A 17,676-nucleotide genomic window follows, 5' to 3' on the forward strand; every position below is an offset into this window, starting at 1 on the left:
CTGTTAGAGTTTAATAAACTGTGGCCTTCCCCTCATTGAATAAGTCCTCGTGTGTGAATGTAGATACAAAATACTCATTCAGTTTATCAGCTACCTGAGCATGATCATCGTCAACCCATCTGTGTTAAGTGGTCCAATCTGATTCATCCCTTTCCTTCTAGAGTTTACATAAGTAAAGAACTCTTTGCAGTTTTTCTTTGCATCCTTTGCCAAAGATTTCTTGTAATATGCCTTTACCTGCCTAATCTCCTTTGTGACTTGATTACAGACTAGCTTACATCTGCCATTGGCTTCTGTGTCGCCTGATAATTTATATGCATCCGATGCATTTTTATTCTCTGCCTTGAGCCCCATTAATATATCTGACTTCCATTTAGGCCTGAATCTTGAACAGTATTTCTTAGTTGTAATGAAAAGTCTAGTAGCCTCCAAGATTAAGTCCCCGAAGGCTTCCCATTTAGAATTCAACATTGGTGACATCATCAGTTGAGACCCCTGTAGTCAGTCACCTGTACAAAAGCAAAAGCTGTTCCCTTTAGCCTTGATGGTAGTTACATCTTTAAGTAATTCCCATATCAGTACATTGTGATCACTGTCACCCAGTAGTTCCTTTATCTGCAAATTCTTAATGCATGAATAATCATTGCTGATAATCTGATCAAGAATATTACTTCCTCTGGTTGCAGCCTTGGATGCTAATGCGCCAATAAAATCCAAATCAATCAATCAATCAATCAATCAATCAACCTCTTGTTGCCTCTTCATCATGCTGCTGTAGGAAACAGTCATCCAATAAATCCAAAAAAAGTCTTGCTAGTGTGCAAGTGACCAACCCACAAGTTGCAAGCAGTATCTGAAAAGTCAAAATCCCTCATTATAAGACATTCTGATTTGCTGTCCCACTCAATTTCTCTGCAGAATTGCTCATTATACTCATCAGATTCATTAGTCCTATAACACACCTCACTCTCATATTTCGTTTCCCAGTGCTTATGTCACACCAAACAGACTCAACATTGCATTGTCCACCCACATCAATTGGATGTACTTCCTTAGATTTCTTGTGTTTCTTAACTAACTGCATAACCCCTCATTCCTTCCTGTCCTGTCTATCCTTTCTGTACACATTGTACTTCCCAAATTCCAATTCTGCACTGCTTATATCTGTGTGACACCACTTCTCTGATATCTCATCAAATTTATTAACTATACTCCTAGCATTGGCATACATGCAAGTATATATGCACCTTTTTCTACTCTTGATTACCCTAACACAGTCCATGTATTTATTTGTTCCACTATGATTCCTGGAAATCTCCATCGCCTTGCTTTCTATGCTGCTGCTCATTCCAATAGAAGCAGTGCAAGAATCACTTTTGCCTCTGCCTGCCACCACTGTTAACCTTTTAGTCTGCGTACCCCCAAGCTAGCAGTTTTCTGACTCACCTAGCACTGCCTTGATAGCATCAGCAAATATTCTTGCACCCTTTCTATTGAAGTATACCCCATCGCTGTAGAAGCACTCTCTACTGTTAACAAGCACAGACCAAGCTGAAAAAAATTCTTTTTGAGCAGAGAAATGACCATTTCTCTGCTCAAAAAGAATTAAATGAGTTGTGCATACATCTTTTTGTTGTTCCCAATAACAGTTTGCCAATTATGTTACATTTTGGTGCATTGTTAGTAAGGCCATTTTTTTTAAATTTAAAATTAGCATCCGAAAATTAATATTGATTAAATTTAATTTAAATTTAAAACAAGATAATAACAGGAGACAATAACAGCAAACTGGGATTAGAACCTAAAGCCCTATGCGTCAGATAAAACAATACTTAGTGTTGCTAATTTATGACTGAAGAACTCCACACTTGCAATAGTAGGCAAGAAAAGCAGAAGTTCGTAATTGCTACCGAATATATATTACATTCAAACATATGCATATCCGTATACACTGGTGTTCAAATAAAGTGCATCACCCCTTAAAATTGTAATTGTCGTCCAAATAATGTAAATATATGGAAATATTTCTTACAGATTGCATCAGATAAGATTGACACACGTGATGACGTAATATTGCATCAGCTGTTATTTGCAGCTATATAAGCACGCTCTGCAAAAGTTGCAGTCATTCCTTGCTTGTGTCAGGATGGCGAGTTACGTGTAGTTGACACCACGAAGAAAGAGTTATATTGTTGTTTTATGTGAGAAAGGATGTTCTTCCCATCATATTGCTTATAGAGTGTCTTATAATCAGTCGACAGTGAATAGATTTCTTTCCAAACTCATGAATACTGGTTCTGCTGTTAGGAAAAAAGGAAGTGGACACAAGTCTCTACGCCAAAACAGGACCACGTTTTGAAGCGTTATGCCTTAGAAACCATAAGGCTTCTTCGTCTGAGTTGAAAAGAGAATGGGAGGAACATACAGTAGTGGTAGCAAGTGCAGTAACAGTCAGAAGACGCCTCTTCAAAAATGGACTTGTAGTTCCTGGTCCTAAGAAGAAGCCCCTCCTCTCACAAAAAATGAAGAAGGCCCGATTAATTTGGTGTAAGGAGTATGTCAGATGGACCCCCGAATAGTGGAAGTCAGTTATTCTCTCAGAGAAGTTCAACCTGCTTGGCTGTGATGGGAGACAAACAATTCGCTGTAGATGTGGTGAAGAATACCATCCAGACTGTATGGTGTCTACAGTGAAATTCCCTATCAGTCAAATGATATGGTGGTGCATTTTATATCGCGAAGTATGTCACCTGCAGTTTATAAAAGGTTCCGTAAATGCCAATGAATACCTGGCTATATTGGAAGGAAAATTGCTGGCAACCATTAAGAGACCATTTCAACCTTCCCAGTAACTGCATTTTTCAGAACAACTCTGCTCCTTGTAATTGGGCTAAAAGTGTAAGTAGGCACTTCTATTGTTACTTTAGCTTCATTTCTGCATTAGAAGTTCGACAGTAATGTATTTACATTTGCTACAGGTGATAAAATGTTTGGAAGAACGGTCCATTACAACTCTTAGCTGGCCAGGAAACGGCCTAGATCCAAATCCTATAGAAAACTGTTGGCATCGTGTGGAATCTGCAGTTGCCAGAAAGAAACCAAAGTCCCTTCTTGAACTTCAGGAAGCCATACTTCATTGGAACCACGAACTATCAGTTGATTATCTTCAGAAATTGATCTTATCAATGCCTCGACTGTGTGCTGCTGTCATCAGGAAGAGAAGTGGTTGAAGTAAATATTAGGTTGCACCTGGTGAATTTTTCAGTTTGTTTTTCCTTTAAAATGATAAACTGAAGCAAATTGAGGGCTTCCGATAACATTTCAGCCATAATTGTCGTGTTTACCAAAACTGTTGTATAATGGTTGCAAATGTTCCTTTTGGAATATTTTGAGAGAACCTGCCAAATATTATTTAGCTTTGCCTTAACTATTAATAAATATCTTTTGTTTATAATTCTATTTGTGTTGCTAGTCTTTAATGTAACATACCATTGCGAAAAAGGGTAGACAAAATGTTTGTTATTTGGTTTTTTAGGAGCATTAGCAACTAAGGCCATATTGGTCTGGGAATATGCGGTGGTCATTCCCTGACCTTTCCGCATCCTCCATATTTGGTGGTGACGGGCTCGAACCCCAGTCTAATCAAGAAGCGTGTGCTACGCACTGCTGCTTCTTCCCACCTGGCTGCGGAGGAGCCCGGTAGACAAAATGGTATTCTTCACCACGTCTACAGCGAATCGTTTGTCTCCCATCAGAGCCATGCAGGTTGACTTTCTTCTCATCTGAGAAAATAACTAACTGCCACTGCTTGGGGGTCCATTTGACATGTTCCTTACACCAAATTAATTGGGCCTTTTTCATTTTTTGTGTGAGGAGGGGCTTCTTTTTAAGACGACAGGCTAGAAGTCCATTTTTGAAGAGGTGTCTTCTGACTGGTACTGCACTTGCTACCACTCCTGTATGTTTTTCCCATTCTCTTTTCAGTTCAGACGAAGAAGCTTTACTTTTTTTAAGGTATAAACGCTTCAAAGCACGGTCCTGTGTTGGCATAGAGACTCGTTTGCATCCGGTTCCTTTTTTTCCTATCAGCAGAACCAGTATTCTTGAGTTTGGAAAGAAATCTACTCGCTGTCTACCGATTATAAGACACTCTAAGCAATATGATGGAAAGAACATCCTTCCTCATGTAAATCAACAATAGCACTCTTTATTTGTGGCATCAACTGCACATAACTCGCCATCCTGACACAAGCAAGGAATGACTGCAACTCTTGCAGAGCGTGCTTATATAGCTGAAAGTAACAGCTGATACAATATTATGTCATCATCTACGCGTGTCAGTTTTATCTGATTCAATCTGTAAGAAATATTGCCATATACTTATGGTATTCGGATGATAATTACAATTTAAGGGGTTAATCACTTTCTTTGAACACCAGTGTATTCTCTATTTTGTTGTTCCTAACATGTTTTAAAATTTTTCTGTTATCAGCAATAAATTTTTGATAATTTAGTTTAATTTGAACTGTAGACTTTGACTAGGATTTTTTTTTCATGCAGCTATTTCTACACAAAGTGATAAATCTGCTGCTAATTGGAGCTTTGTGAAAGTAAAATCCAGTAAATGTATGGGGAAGTTAGCATTGTCAATTTTTAAATTTACCATTTTATATGGTGCTAATAATTTTTATGTATATATAAATTATAAAAAAAAAATGGTAATACAATGAAGAAATATAGGATAAAGTAAAGAGTAAAAAGAGTAAACAAATTAAAGAAATCTTGGTTAAAAAACACAAACAAAATATACATAAATACACAAATAAAAATAGTAAATATATTGCTGTATAATGCACAACCCTGGTGTAATTTTCAATAGTTAACTACCAAAATTGCACAAAAAGGTGACAATATAGAGTCTCTGTTTCTAGCAGAAAGCATATGCCATGAAATAAAGAATTAAAAATGGTATATTTAAAAAGTATTTAATAAAAGTAAGGAATATGAGAACACATAATGCAGGCGTGGTTTAGGGTTAACTTAACAGAGAAACAAAAGGAAAATGTATAAACAAAATAGTAAAAGAACTCACTTAACTGACTAAGGCAAAACTAAACCAAAAGGGAGATATAATGGAAATATCTAGAACATAAAAGACTAAGACATTAGAAACCTCAAGAAAAAAAAAAAAAAAAAAAAAAAGAAGAAATGAAATTAAGAGAAATTCATAATAAATACAACCCAGAAGAAATAAAGAAGTAAATAATGTACAAAGTAGCAAGAAAAGGCTGCTAAAACTTTGTGAAGGAGTAAAAAAAGGTAGTATACCAAGAATGTAGTTTCTCACTATGCGTTCATAACACTAATGGTTAATGAAAAATAAAAAGAATATAGGAAAGTAAAAAAGTAAAGAAAATATAGAAAAAATGGGATGGCTCAGGCAGTTCAGGGATGCAAATCCCATTCTTATAGAAAGAACCTTTAACGGAGAAGGTGAGGAATATGAATCATGAATTTAAGGTCAGTTATGAGGGAATAATAATATATATATAAAATAAATAAATAAATATACTCAAAAGTAAAGGGTACAGTGATCGGTATTCATGTACAACCATTCTGCACTCGTGGGTAGAAGCTTTCCACACTGTAACACACTGCAATGACTAGGCGTATAAGATATACAGTATGTACAACCCAGAAAATGAGATGGGGAAAGAATTTAACTGAACATTCTGCTGAAGTAGAAATATAACAGCTATTACTAAATAGGATAAAAGCAATCAACTGTCTTGGGGAAGAAGACCTCTGATCTTTAACATCCACCCTACACTGAGTCACCCCAAGGGCTCACATCTGGTGAGTATGGGCTTGGCACACCCAGGGTCCTGAGCTGGATATCATCATTCTTCTCTTTCTTGGTGATTCCCTTCTACTTCTGACTCTTGTGTTCTCTCTCTCTCTCTGGGTAATTCAAAATTTTTTTTTCTTTTGGCTGGTGCAGCATAAGCCTCAGGCTTCTTTGCACCTTATGGCTAATAATAATAATAATAATTGTGTGCAAACAACATGGGTCATGTTTTTTGCATGCCATGCATGAAACAAATACAGGGATTAAACATGCACTTAAAGCTATCAGTTATACTGTTAACTGACTATCACTAAATAGTATTGATGAAACATGTATACCACTGAAGGTAATCATGGCAAATGTTTTATTTTTCTGATAAATTGTCTTAAATTAGCATTTTTAAGCGAGGGAGGTTATTCCTTATCAACAAGTGACTTCATTATAGGAATTTGAAAAGTCAGTCATTTTTGGAGGTGCCTCCGTAGCCAGGTAGGAAGGAGCAGCAGTGCGTAGCACACGCTTCTTGATTAGACCGGGGTTCGAGCCCGTCACCACCAAATATGGAGGATGTGGAAAGGTCAGGGAATGACCACCGCATATCCTGAAGCAATATGGCCTTAGTTGCTAATGCTCCTAAAAACCAAATAACAAACAACAGTCATTTTTGAATGGAGTTTTGCCGTGCTTTTTTTTTTTTTTTAACAAAGTTTGGTTAATCAGCTTCTGAAGAAGTAAATAAATGTGATTGAAAGTGTATTTGGAACTTACTCAAAGCCTTTTCTACTGGCCAGCTTCCAATCAAAAAAAAAAAAGTAATTATGATGAGCAAAGTAGCATGTATTATAGACAACCAATAAATAAGAAAATATAACTCTGTGATTAAAGTGAATTTTACATTATTGAAAATCATAATAGTGCTTATATAAGAAGATAATGAATCAGGGATGTTCATTCCATATTAATCTAGAATTACTGGATCATTGTGGGATGAACTGTATTGAGGAAACATGTGCTGATCATCCAATCAAAACTACAGTCTGAGCTTGCATGTTAAGCCACAGGGATGCAAGATTTCTTCATATGGGGGAGGGGAACAAGAAATTTAAAAACTACTTTAAAAAAAAAGGAAAAAAAAATTACTGTTGTCAGTTGGTGAATAATTGGATGAATAATGGGTTTTTAAACACACAATAGTGCTCCTTATCACTGGGCCTTGTCATTGTGAAGATCGTTCAGGTAATGAATGAAAAAAATGTGGTTAAAGGTAACCTTAATCCTACCATGGGGAACTTATTGTATAAAGTTGCAAATAAAATTTTGAAGACTTCAAAATTTTATCCATACTTAATTTACTTAGTGTATTTAATATCGGCAAAGTAATCATAGAAGCTACTAGGTTTTTCATTACAATGAAGAAATACTGTTCAAGGCTTATACCTAAATGGATGTTATATGAACTATTGAGACTTGACAGAGAAGAAGCATGCATGGGACGTGTATAAATTATCAGTGGGTTAACTGTTGATGACACTGCTCAGGTTTCTGACAAATTGAATACGTATGTTGCATATACATTCACACATAAAGAATTCTTGAGGGGAGGGGATGCCAGAAGTTTATGAAACTCTAAAGGGAAGCTAAATGACTTTGTGATAACCGAAATTAAAGTGGAAGAGAAATTGTTGAAGCTGAACATGAAAAAGACACCTGGTGTGGATGTAATCTATCCAATTATATTAAAGAAGGCAGCAAAGGAGGTAAGTAAACCATTAACCATAATTATGAGAGCATCCTTGGATTCAAGGGGAGGTCCCTATGGATTGTAGATGTGGGAATTCCCCAGTTCATAAAGGTGAATCAAAAGGTGACATGAGTAATTACAGACCTTTTACCATAATGTCTGTTCCAGGGAAAATAATGGAGCCACTGGTTAAAGAAGTAATGCAGGATGAATGCAATTACCGTATTTCCCCATGTATAAGATGCACCTTAATTTTGGGGCCCGAAATTGGAAAAAAAAATGTATTACATAAAGTTATTGAACACAAGTTTTATTCATCATAAAATTCATACAACTCTTCATAACTTGAATTCAGCACTGTATGAAAATCTTTTCTGAGCCATTTCTGGACAGAACGTGGCAAAACATAACCTAATATACCTGTAACAAGTGTGAAACAATGAGCGCAAAGACAACAAGTGCGAAAAAGCAGGATTGCAAGCAAAAAAATCTACAACCACTGTATAAGACGCACCCAGTTTTTTGACCCCAAATTTTTCAAAAGAAGGTGTGTCTTATACATGGGGAAATATGGCATACTGCAGTCACAGCATGGATTTTTTAAGGGACAGCCTTGTATAACTAATCTGATAGGTTACTATGATGCAGTGGCCAAGGAACTGGATGCAAAAAATAATTTTGATATCATATACTTGGATTTCAGGAAGGTGTTTGATACTGTTTCACATAAAAGACTGCTGTACAAACTGGAGCAATGTGGCATTAAGAGCAAGTTGCTGCTATGGATAAAGAGATGGTTAAGTGGAAAAAGACAAGAGAGTGGTTATCAATGTTCACTGCTCTTCATGGATTAATGTTATTAGTGAAGTCCCCCAGGGTTTAGTACTAGGCCCATTATTGTTTTCTGTATTTATCAATGATATTGATGAAGGTATATCAAGCTTAATGTCTACGTTTGCAGATGATACAAAGGTTGGTAGGATGGTTAACCACAATAATCAGGGTGAGCTCCTGCAACAAGATCTGGGAAAATTAGGTTGATGGGCTGAGAAATGGCAATTGAAGTTTAACATTGACAAATGCACGGTACTGCACATGGATAGCAGTAATTCCAGAGTAACTTTTCAATTTGTGGTACTACACTCAGGATAGCACCACACAGTTGAAAAAGATCTTGGGGTAATTGTGCAGTCAGATATGAAATTCTCTGACCCACACAAACATGCTGCTAGGACAGCTCATGGGGTTTTGTCAATGATATATAGAAACTTTGCTATCAGGGATAAGGAGGTGATTATCTCTTTGTATAAGGGCATGGTTAGGCTGCATCTTGAGTACTGTATACAGGCCTGGAGGCTTCACTTCATGAAGATTGTAGATCTGCTGGAATGGGTGCAGAAAAATGCAACCAGATTGGTGGAGGGAACAAAAGGATGCTCTTATGTTAAAGGCTTTGGTTCTCCGAATTACAGCATCTGGAGATGGATCACTTGCAAGGAAATCTGATTGAGTTGTTTAATGCTTTGAATGGATTCAGTAAGCTAAATGCTAATGGCATTCTTTCTCTTGCTGAGACGACACACATGAGGGGGTCATAATTTCAAGTTGAGGAAGGATGGTTGCAGTATAGATGTGTGAAAGTTTGCCTTCAGCCAGCAGGTTATCGATCGTTGGAACATGCTTCCATCTGTTGTCGTGGAAGTGGATGGTTTGAATAAATTCAAGGAAGAACTAGACAAATTCTTGGGATTATGAATGGATTAAGTGGGTACTTTTTTTTTGGCTGATGCTATATAAGATGCTTCCTTGCATCATTTGCCACTACAACTACCATTTCCCCTTCCCGCCAGTTAATTTCCTCTTGCCTTTAATTTAGCATTTTTAACTTAAACCATTTCATATATTGAAAAGGTAAAAACACATTTGAAATACTGGTATTTCAAATGTGTTTTTATACCAGCTGTTGCTGGTATAAATATTAAAGTCTGTACAAAATTTGCTTATTCTTGATTGTCATTTGATTTAAACAGCATAACTTCATTCATTTGGATATATACTCTGGGTTTCAGCTACAAAGCATGAGCATCAGCACATGCACAGACATAATACACATACAGACTTTTGGACACTGCCATATGAGCTGATGCACTATGATTAATTTGAGTGCAGAAGCAAACTAATCAGTTGAAAATATGAATAAATTCAAGTATATTTTGTATTTTTTTGCCATTCTTGAAATTTATTTGTATGCTATATATGAAGGAATCTGTAAATAACTTATTTTTATGTAGTGGAATAGCAAAAACACTGTATGTTATTCTTCCAGATGATTTTACCAAAAAATAAAGATGAGTCAGACAGATCTTCGGTTTACCTTGCTGATGCGACACTGGAAAAAACTCCTGTTAAAGTGCCAAGCAAGCATATTATTCCTGTAGATAATATTGTTATAAATAAAGAGCTTGGAGTTGGTGAATTTGGTGTTGTGCAACAAGGAGTGTGGACTAATGAAGATGGAGAAAGAGTATGTATTTTTTTTTTTTTTTTTCCCATTTAAAAAAAAAAAGTACTTGGTAAAGCAGTTACTTTCCTTCTTTAGTTATACAAAGTGATTCTAAAAAACTTTGTAATCACTTTGTGGTTACACTTTGGTACTCTGGAGTTATTATGCAATACACACTTAAGGCAATTGAGTTTTGATTGTTAACGATGGTACAATCACATCACATGACATTACATTAGACCTGACCAATGACACTGAATTACTCTGTTTCTAGCTTTCCTCTTGGTGTTTGACACAAATTGTATATTCATGATATAGATTATATTAGTATTTCAGGATACATTGCATATGTTGACTGGCCTGTGATGCACCAACAACTTACATCTCATCTTAATTTGTTGATTGCTTTTTTCAAAAGATATCCTGAGTTCTGGAAATAGCACCAAAGCCAAAAATCTCTTGACATTCCATCAAGAAGCACCAGAAGATGATCTTAAGATACTATTCATGCAGGGCATCTGTACCTTCATCACCTGAGGTGTTGCACTATGTGCCATGAAAGTATGCAAAATGTATGTTGCATGCACCTTTTTTATATGCAACATACCATATTTCCCCATGTATAAGATGCCCCTTAATTTTGGGGCCCGAAATTTGAAAAAAAAATGTACTACATAAAGTTATTGAACTCAAATTTTATTCATCATAAAATTCATACAACTCATCACTGTCAAAATTCCCATCCATTAGCTTGTCCTCATCTGTGTCTGATGACGAATCACTATCTTCATATATTGCCTCGTCCTCAGTTCCATCTATGGCATTTGAAATGCCACACTTCTTAAATGACTTGACAACAATCTCAATCTTGATATTATCCCAGGATATTTTCACCCAGGTACAAACTTCTCCTATAGTTGGTTTCTTCACTCTTCCTGCTGGTGTCAAATTGTCCCCAGAAGACTTCATCCATTGGTTCCATTCGTCTCTCGTGGCAGCTTTGAAGGGTTTGTTAATGCTGACGTCAAGTGGTTGGATCTGGGATGTCAAGCCTCCAGGTATGATGGCAAGTTTTGTTTTTTGCTCTGCAGCAATCTTCTTTGTATTTTTTGTTGTGTGCCCTGAACTGATCAAGCACCAGTAGGGCAGGTTTGCGTAAGAGCCCACCTGGTCTCCTGCTCCAAACATTCTCAAACTTCATCCCATCCTGATCCATCCAACCTTTGTCATGAACGTGGACAATCACTCCTCGAGGAATGTCTTCTTTTGGCATTGTTTTGCATTTGAAAATCAGCATAGGAGGCAGCTTGGTTTCGTCTGTACAACAAGCTAGAACAACTGTATAATGGCTCTTTTCATGTCCACTTGTCTTCACAGTTACAGTTTTCACCCCCTTCTTATCAACAGTTCTGTTGATTGGGACATCAAATTGAAGGGGGACTTTGTACATATTTGTAATCTGTCCCAACTCAAACTGATGTGTCTTCCGACATTCAATGACAAAAAACGATGAAATTCAAGGACCTTCTGCTCATAGCTTTCAGGCATCTTTTGGGCAAGTCTGCTGCGTGTATGCATGCTTAGTCCATTCCGTTTCATGAACCTGAAGCATCAATTGTGTCCTCCTTTGAAATCAGTAACTTCTTTTTCATCAGCAATTCTTCTTGCCTCATGCTGAACTATCTTTGTGGACACAGGAATTCCAATTGCCCTTTGCTCCTCACTCCATATCTTCAGTTCCCTCTCTAAATTTAACAAACAGCTGATGCCACAGAAGCTGAAATAGTTCCATTTCGCAGTCGAAAATAGATCCACCATAACAAACCTCATGGCCGCACAGACATCAATTCTTCAAGCCTTCGAAACTAAATCTGAATTAGCTATAGTGTACGCTGACATTGAAGCTGCATTTGACAGCCTAGATGTCACAGCCCTTCTCAGACTCCTGCAATTCTTCTTCAGGATTAATGGAGACCTACTAGCTTTCCTCACTGCCTTATTGAAGAATAATGTCCACCTCACTTTGAAGAAAACCCACTTTACAAGAAAAATTAATGCAGGAGTCCCACAAGGTGGTGTCCTGTCTGGCCTTCTCTTCTCAGCGATTCTGATTCCTTTCATGAGTCATCGTGATGATGCTCTAATATATGCCGACGATATAAAGTTTCTTACCTTAATCCCACCATCTGCAAACCCAATGGAAATTACGTCTTCCATCACAGAGAACTTGACCACCCTTTCAACTTACTTGAAGATGTTTGGATTAAACCTTAATCCGTCAATATCTGCAATAATGACTTACTCATTGAAACAGCAACCAACAATAATTCGACCTTCAGTTTTAGGTACTCTAATTCCAGTGGTTACCTGCCATAAAGATCTCGGGGTCTATTTTGATCCGAAGCTGAAATTTAATGATCACATAGAATACCTCTGGAAGCATTTTAACACCCTACGCTGGAAAGCGAAACAACACTTACTTCATTCCAACGATGCCGCAACCACTACCAGATATCTTCAAGCCACTGTTTATCCGGCTATTTTATACGCTGCTGAAATTTCGGCATCTGCGTCGCCTTCACTTCAAAAACCGGTGTTCTCGTGTGAATACTGGACCCTGAAATGGACCACAAATAAGCATCGCCGACCCCCTCAATTGAGAACAACTGACATGGCTGAGCAGCTAAATGTACCCAGGCTCCCGAGGTTAATTGACAGCAGGCGTTTAATGACTTCAGTAAAAATGTACACAGGAGTAATAAACGCCCCAAACATCTGGGATTTCTGTCAGTGGCACAATCCTACGCCATCCTTGAGGTCAGAGCCCACACTAATCCTCAAATACAACCTGTTGAAACTGTGTAGTCGGTTTCTACCTGCCCAGGCACTCCCCAAAATTCAGGCACTGCTCCGTCTTGGAGTTGACCTTCAGAAATTAGCTACCGACTACAAATACCGTCACATGCTCCTCGAGTGGATTCCATCTGTGGAACTGGGATAATTTCCTCCATATGACGTTTAGTCCTCATTTTTCATTATTATAATTTACATGTTTCTAACTCATAATTTCCATGTAACGGTATTTTTTTTTTTCCTTTTTGCCAATTAATTTCTATTCATAATTTCATTTATAATGTAAAACTCCTGGCCATGTCGCCGTGTTGAGTATTATTGTCTCTAGTACATGTCCTGTACTTATTAGCAATAAAGAATTTATTTATAAATCAGGCCATTTTGGTGACTTGCCTCTAATGGCCTTCTTCTGCCGTGGCATTTTCAGTAGTGTTTCTTCTGCCCATAGCCGGTCTCGTTTTCTCAGTTGGAGGAGGACCAAACTTATGTTCAGCAGCACGCTTTCCATTCACTTTTGCAAACTGGATCACTTTTAACTTGAATTCAGCACTGTACAAAAATATTTTCTGAGCCATTCTGGGCAGAACGTGGCAAAATGTAACCTAATATACCGGTAACAAGTGCAAAACAATGAGTACAAAGACAACAAGCAAGAAAAAGTGGGAAATGCAAGTAAAAAAAAACTTCAACCACTGTATAAGACGCACCCAGTTTTTAGACCCCAAATTTTCCGAAAAAAGGTGCGCCTTATACATGGGGAAATACGGTAACCTCTCTGGCAGTATTGGTTTGGCTTTGCTCAGAAGCAGTACTCAGTGCTTACTACTTAACTGTCATAATGCATGTCTGCAGTCCTGAACCCCCTCTTCTTAAAGAAGGATGACTCCAGCCATTATGCTACAATTTGGCTGTATCCTTCAGAAAAACAAGGTCCACTTGTTTTTTAGAGGATACAGCATATAACAACTACATCTGAATATATTGAAGCAGAAAAAAAAACACTTTTCACTGTATCCAGTAGTACAAAAGTCTGAACATGCTGGATTTAGTACAGGTATACCTCTAGGGTGGTGCAAAGTGTCTTTTGCTCATTCACTATAAACTGACCCCCCCCCCCCCCTTGAAGCTCTAGGTATTATCAGTATGGCATGATGAATCTTTATGGCTGTAGTCACTGGCATTTGTCTGCTGATTCTGATGAAAGGCATGGTTCAAGATGTGCCAGTACTCTCTAAGGATTCCTACTATATATTCTCTGGGTGCAGCAGAGTTTTAGAACCTGACTACTTACCCCTTATAGTTGTAATTGTGGTGTGTAAAGTGTTCATTGTCTAATGGCCCCAGGGGTTCCCTATCTCCACGTTGTGTACTCTGTGAAACAGAACACTGTGAAGGCCAGAGATTTTAAAAATTGTAAGGTATATGTTTATGTTGTGTTGTTCCTCTGACTTTTTAGCCATTGGGTCCCCAGTGGGACCCACCATTGCCCACACTTTGCCCTGAGGAGGCAGGTCAGCCAAAGAGGGATCGCATTAGAAGTAAGTACTCTACCAGGCCCTGCCACCTAATTTCCTAAGATTTCAGTGGCGAGGGCCTAAAAAAAAAAAGCATATATTCAGTTAGAGTAGGGGCGAAGACTGAAGAAGGGGAGGAACAGATAGAAGTATGGGGATGATAGGGAAGGCAACCCCCAGAAAGGTCAGTGGGGACAGGCCCCACCAGGAGAAAAGGGGGATGGTAGGGAGGGGAGAGGTTTAAAGTGAACCGAGTTCAGAATGCCAGGTGGCCAGGAATGGCAGTTGACATCTAGTGGCATGCTGGTGGCATTGTCAGTCTTCATCTGGGTATTGTGTTGTTGGTCATATCCATGAGAGTCAAGTCCAGTAGTATACAAACCTTTTGTCTTTCGTAGGTTGTCTTAATTTGTGGGTTGTCTCTATTCATAGGTTTTGGAACATTTAGGTGTTGGTGGTTCCTGGGCAAGTTGTTACCACTTGGTAGTTGTCTTTGGTGAGTGACATCTTTGGAGCATGGATGGTGTCTCACACCAATGATAGTAATGCTGGTCAAGTTTCCCTGCCTTGTTCCAATACCATCAGGGTCCCTGGGTTCAATTAGTTGAGAGGGTTATCATGTTGCTGCGATTAGTTGTCTTATCCTTGAGATAAACTGCTGTGTGTAGTTGGTGAGAGCTTGATACTTCCTTAGTATCCAGTAGGTGGTTTTCTTTGCCTTTTGGTATATAAGTCAGCTTTGTGATGAGCTTACAGTGGAGGTCATCGTAGAGGGAGCACTCATGCATGAGGTAATCCCAGTCCTCAGTTCCTCCACAGGAGCACGTTGGGTCCTCTTCTAGGCCAAAGGTTGTTAGTTTTGCCTTTATTGCACCATGGTCAGTAAGCAAATATGTAGCATACAGGCTTGGAGAAAACCATGTTGGGGAGATTTTGGATAGACTCAGCAAATATCTGGGATAAATCTCCTGGTGATGTCCCTCTTGCTTGAATTTGTCTAACAGTCCTGCCACACCCGCTGCATGTGTGCTTGAAGTCTCCTCTTCTCTATTTTTTTGGTTGTTATTATTATTATTATAATAATAATATATATTTCAAATCCCAAGCAGGTCTGAGATGCCTTTAGATAGATGATGCAACATTCCTGTTCTCACCAACTCCAGGTCGAGGGGGAGGACTGCCACCAGCACCTGGATGGAATGAGTACTCACAGTGCAGCAGGCATGAGAGATGGGGAGCAGGACTGTGCGTTGAGTGGAATCCAGGATTCGTCTGTTTACTGCAGTTTTACGTCACCACGAAATACCGGAGGATGCGGAAAGATCAGGGAATGACCACCTCATATCCCGGAGCAATATGGCCTTAGTTGCTAATGCTCCTAAAAACCAAATAACAAACAAACAAACAACTATGCCAAGATATTTTAGTTGCTCCGACAACTTTATGGTCTTGTTTCCAATTTTAATCTGTGCCAGTCTTGTAATACAGAGTTCCTTTAAGAAGCACAGAGTTTGTTTTTGATGGTGATATGGTTAGGCAGTGTGTTTTTGTCCAGTCCTGGAGGATTTAGAATGCGTGGTTTACCAAGGTTAGCTGGACCCCGGAATTTGCAGCTACTGTCAGGATGAGGTCATCAGCGAAGGCTTGTGATTGTACCTCCCCGAGGTCAAGGCGTATAAATTCTTCCATCACCAAATTCCATAAGGTCAGCCCCAGGACCGATCCCTGGGGGAAACCACAGTGTATCCGTCTTACGAGTTTTTGATAAGGAGCATTTATTGTGATCACCCTATTGGAGAAGTAGCTTTTCGTGATATTGAACAGATTGTCCGGTACATTTGCTTGTCTGAGCCTGCAGAGGATGCTCGGCCACCATAGGGTGTCGAACGCCCCTGCAAAATCTATTGCAATCATCAGGAAATATTTCCTGTCTGCGTGGCAGGCCTGAGTGAGCAGTGCTTGTAGAGCATCAACCTTGGAGTGCCCCACTTAGAAGCCATACTGGTTTGGTGATACTAGGTTTGCTTTCTCGTAGTGACTTTGGCTCCGTACACGGAGGAGATGCTCTAGGAGCTTGTTGCATGCAGATAATAGGGCTATAGGCCTGTATGAACTCGGTAGATGTGGTGATTTTGTCAGGTTTTTAAGGATCAGTTTCACATTTGCAACCATCCAGCCATCTGGGAAGGTGCAGTCAGAGATTGAATAGGTACAGCAACAGCTTTGGGGCAAGCTCCACAACCTTCTTCTTCACAATCTCAGGCTTGAACAAGTTGGACACTGGACATTTTTTCCCCTTGATAAGAGCTGCCGTGGCTTGGAGTTCTTCCTGTGTGAAATGTGGTTCAACTTGTCCAGTCCGATAGGTTTCATTTTCTCTGCAGATCTCATGCTGCTCGTTTGTTGTTTGATTAACGTGTGGATGCAAAACGTTATTTAAGGTATTTGCAACTAAGTCCCTCCGGGTGGTGATTAGGTTTCTCTGTGGGGTTTCTGTAATGGTGTCCCCCCCTGGAGTTTGTTTGTGGTGATTTCGTGCACCACCCCTCCAAAGGTCCAAATTTCCCAAGTAAGAAACAAGTCGCTCTCAGGATTGTTGCTTTGATTTCTTTATTCTTTCCGTGTACGCATTTCTTGCTGTTTGATATATTTGTTTAAGTTCTTTGACTTCCACATCAGTCCAGGATCTTCTCGCCCATTGATACGCTTTCCATTTGGCTTGTGCCTCCTTTCTCATCCTTTGAAGCTCCTCGTTCCACCAGGGCACTGCTCCTAGGGAAGGTTTTTTCCTTTTAATCATGGCATTGCAGACTTGTATTAATAGGATGGTGATCTCGTTTTGAAGGTTTGGATTTTGAGTTTGCTTGAGATTCTGCTGTTGTCCCACCACTTCCAGTAGGGCACCCCTGAACGTCTCCCAGTTTGTTTTTTTCTATTGCATATCTATGTTGCATTACTCTGGAAATGGGTTGTCTATTGTGATTTTTTGTGATCCTGAATGTAATGGCTCAGTGGTCCGAGGTCGTCCAATCATCTTGGACCTTCTAGTCGGAGATATAGCTGGCTGTGTTTCTTGTAGCCAGAGAAATGTCAATGGTTGCTTCCCAAAGGGTGCTGCTGAAAATGGGGAGGTTGTTTGGATGATTGAGGATTCTGAACTTGGGGGAGTTACCCAGGTAGTCCTCCAGTCTTTGGCCGTTTGTTGCTCCTCCCCAGT

General features: G+C 39.0%; 1 protein-coding gene across 4 annotated transcripts in view; it reads left to right on the plus strand.

Annotated features, from left to right (window-relative positions):
- Positions 1-17,676, plus strand: part of Ack-like (activated Cdc42 kinase-like) — a 335,669-nt gene that overhangs the window by 197,823 nt on the left and 120,170 nt on the right. For all 4 annotated transcript variants that reach the window (XM_090387918.1, XM_090387921.1, XM_090387920.1 and 1 more), the window contains exon 3: positions 9,916-10,113. In XM_090387918.1, coding sequence (XP_090244044.1) covers positions 9,916-10,113 — 198 coding nt within the window. The remainder of the gene's footprint in view (positions 1-9,915; positions 10,114-17,676) is intronic.

This window comes from Mastigoproctus giganteus, chromosome 13 (genome assembly GCF_048544385.1).
Source record: "Mastigoproctus giganteus isolate SK-2022 chromosome 13, ASM4854438v1, whole genome shotgun sequence".
In the NCBI taxonomy this organism is placed as follows: Eukaryota; Metazoa; Arthropoda; class Arachnida; order Uropygi; family Thelyphonidae; genus Mastigoproctus; species Mastigoproctus giganteus.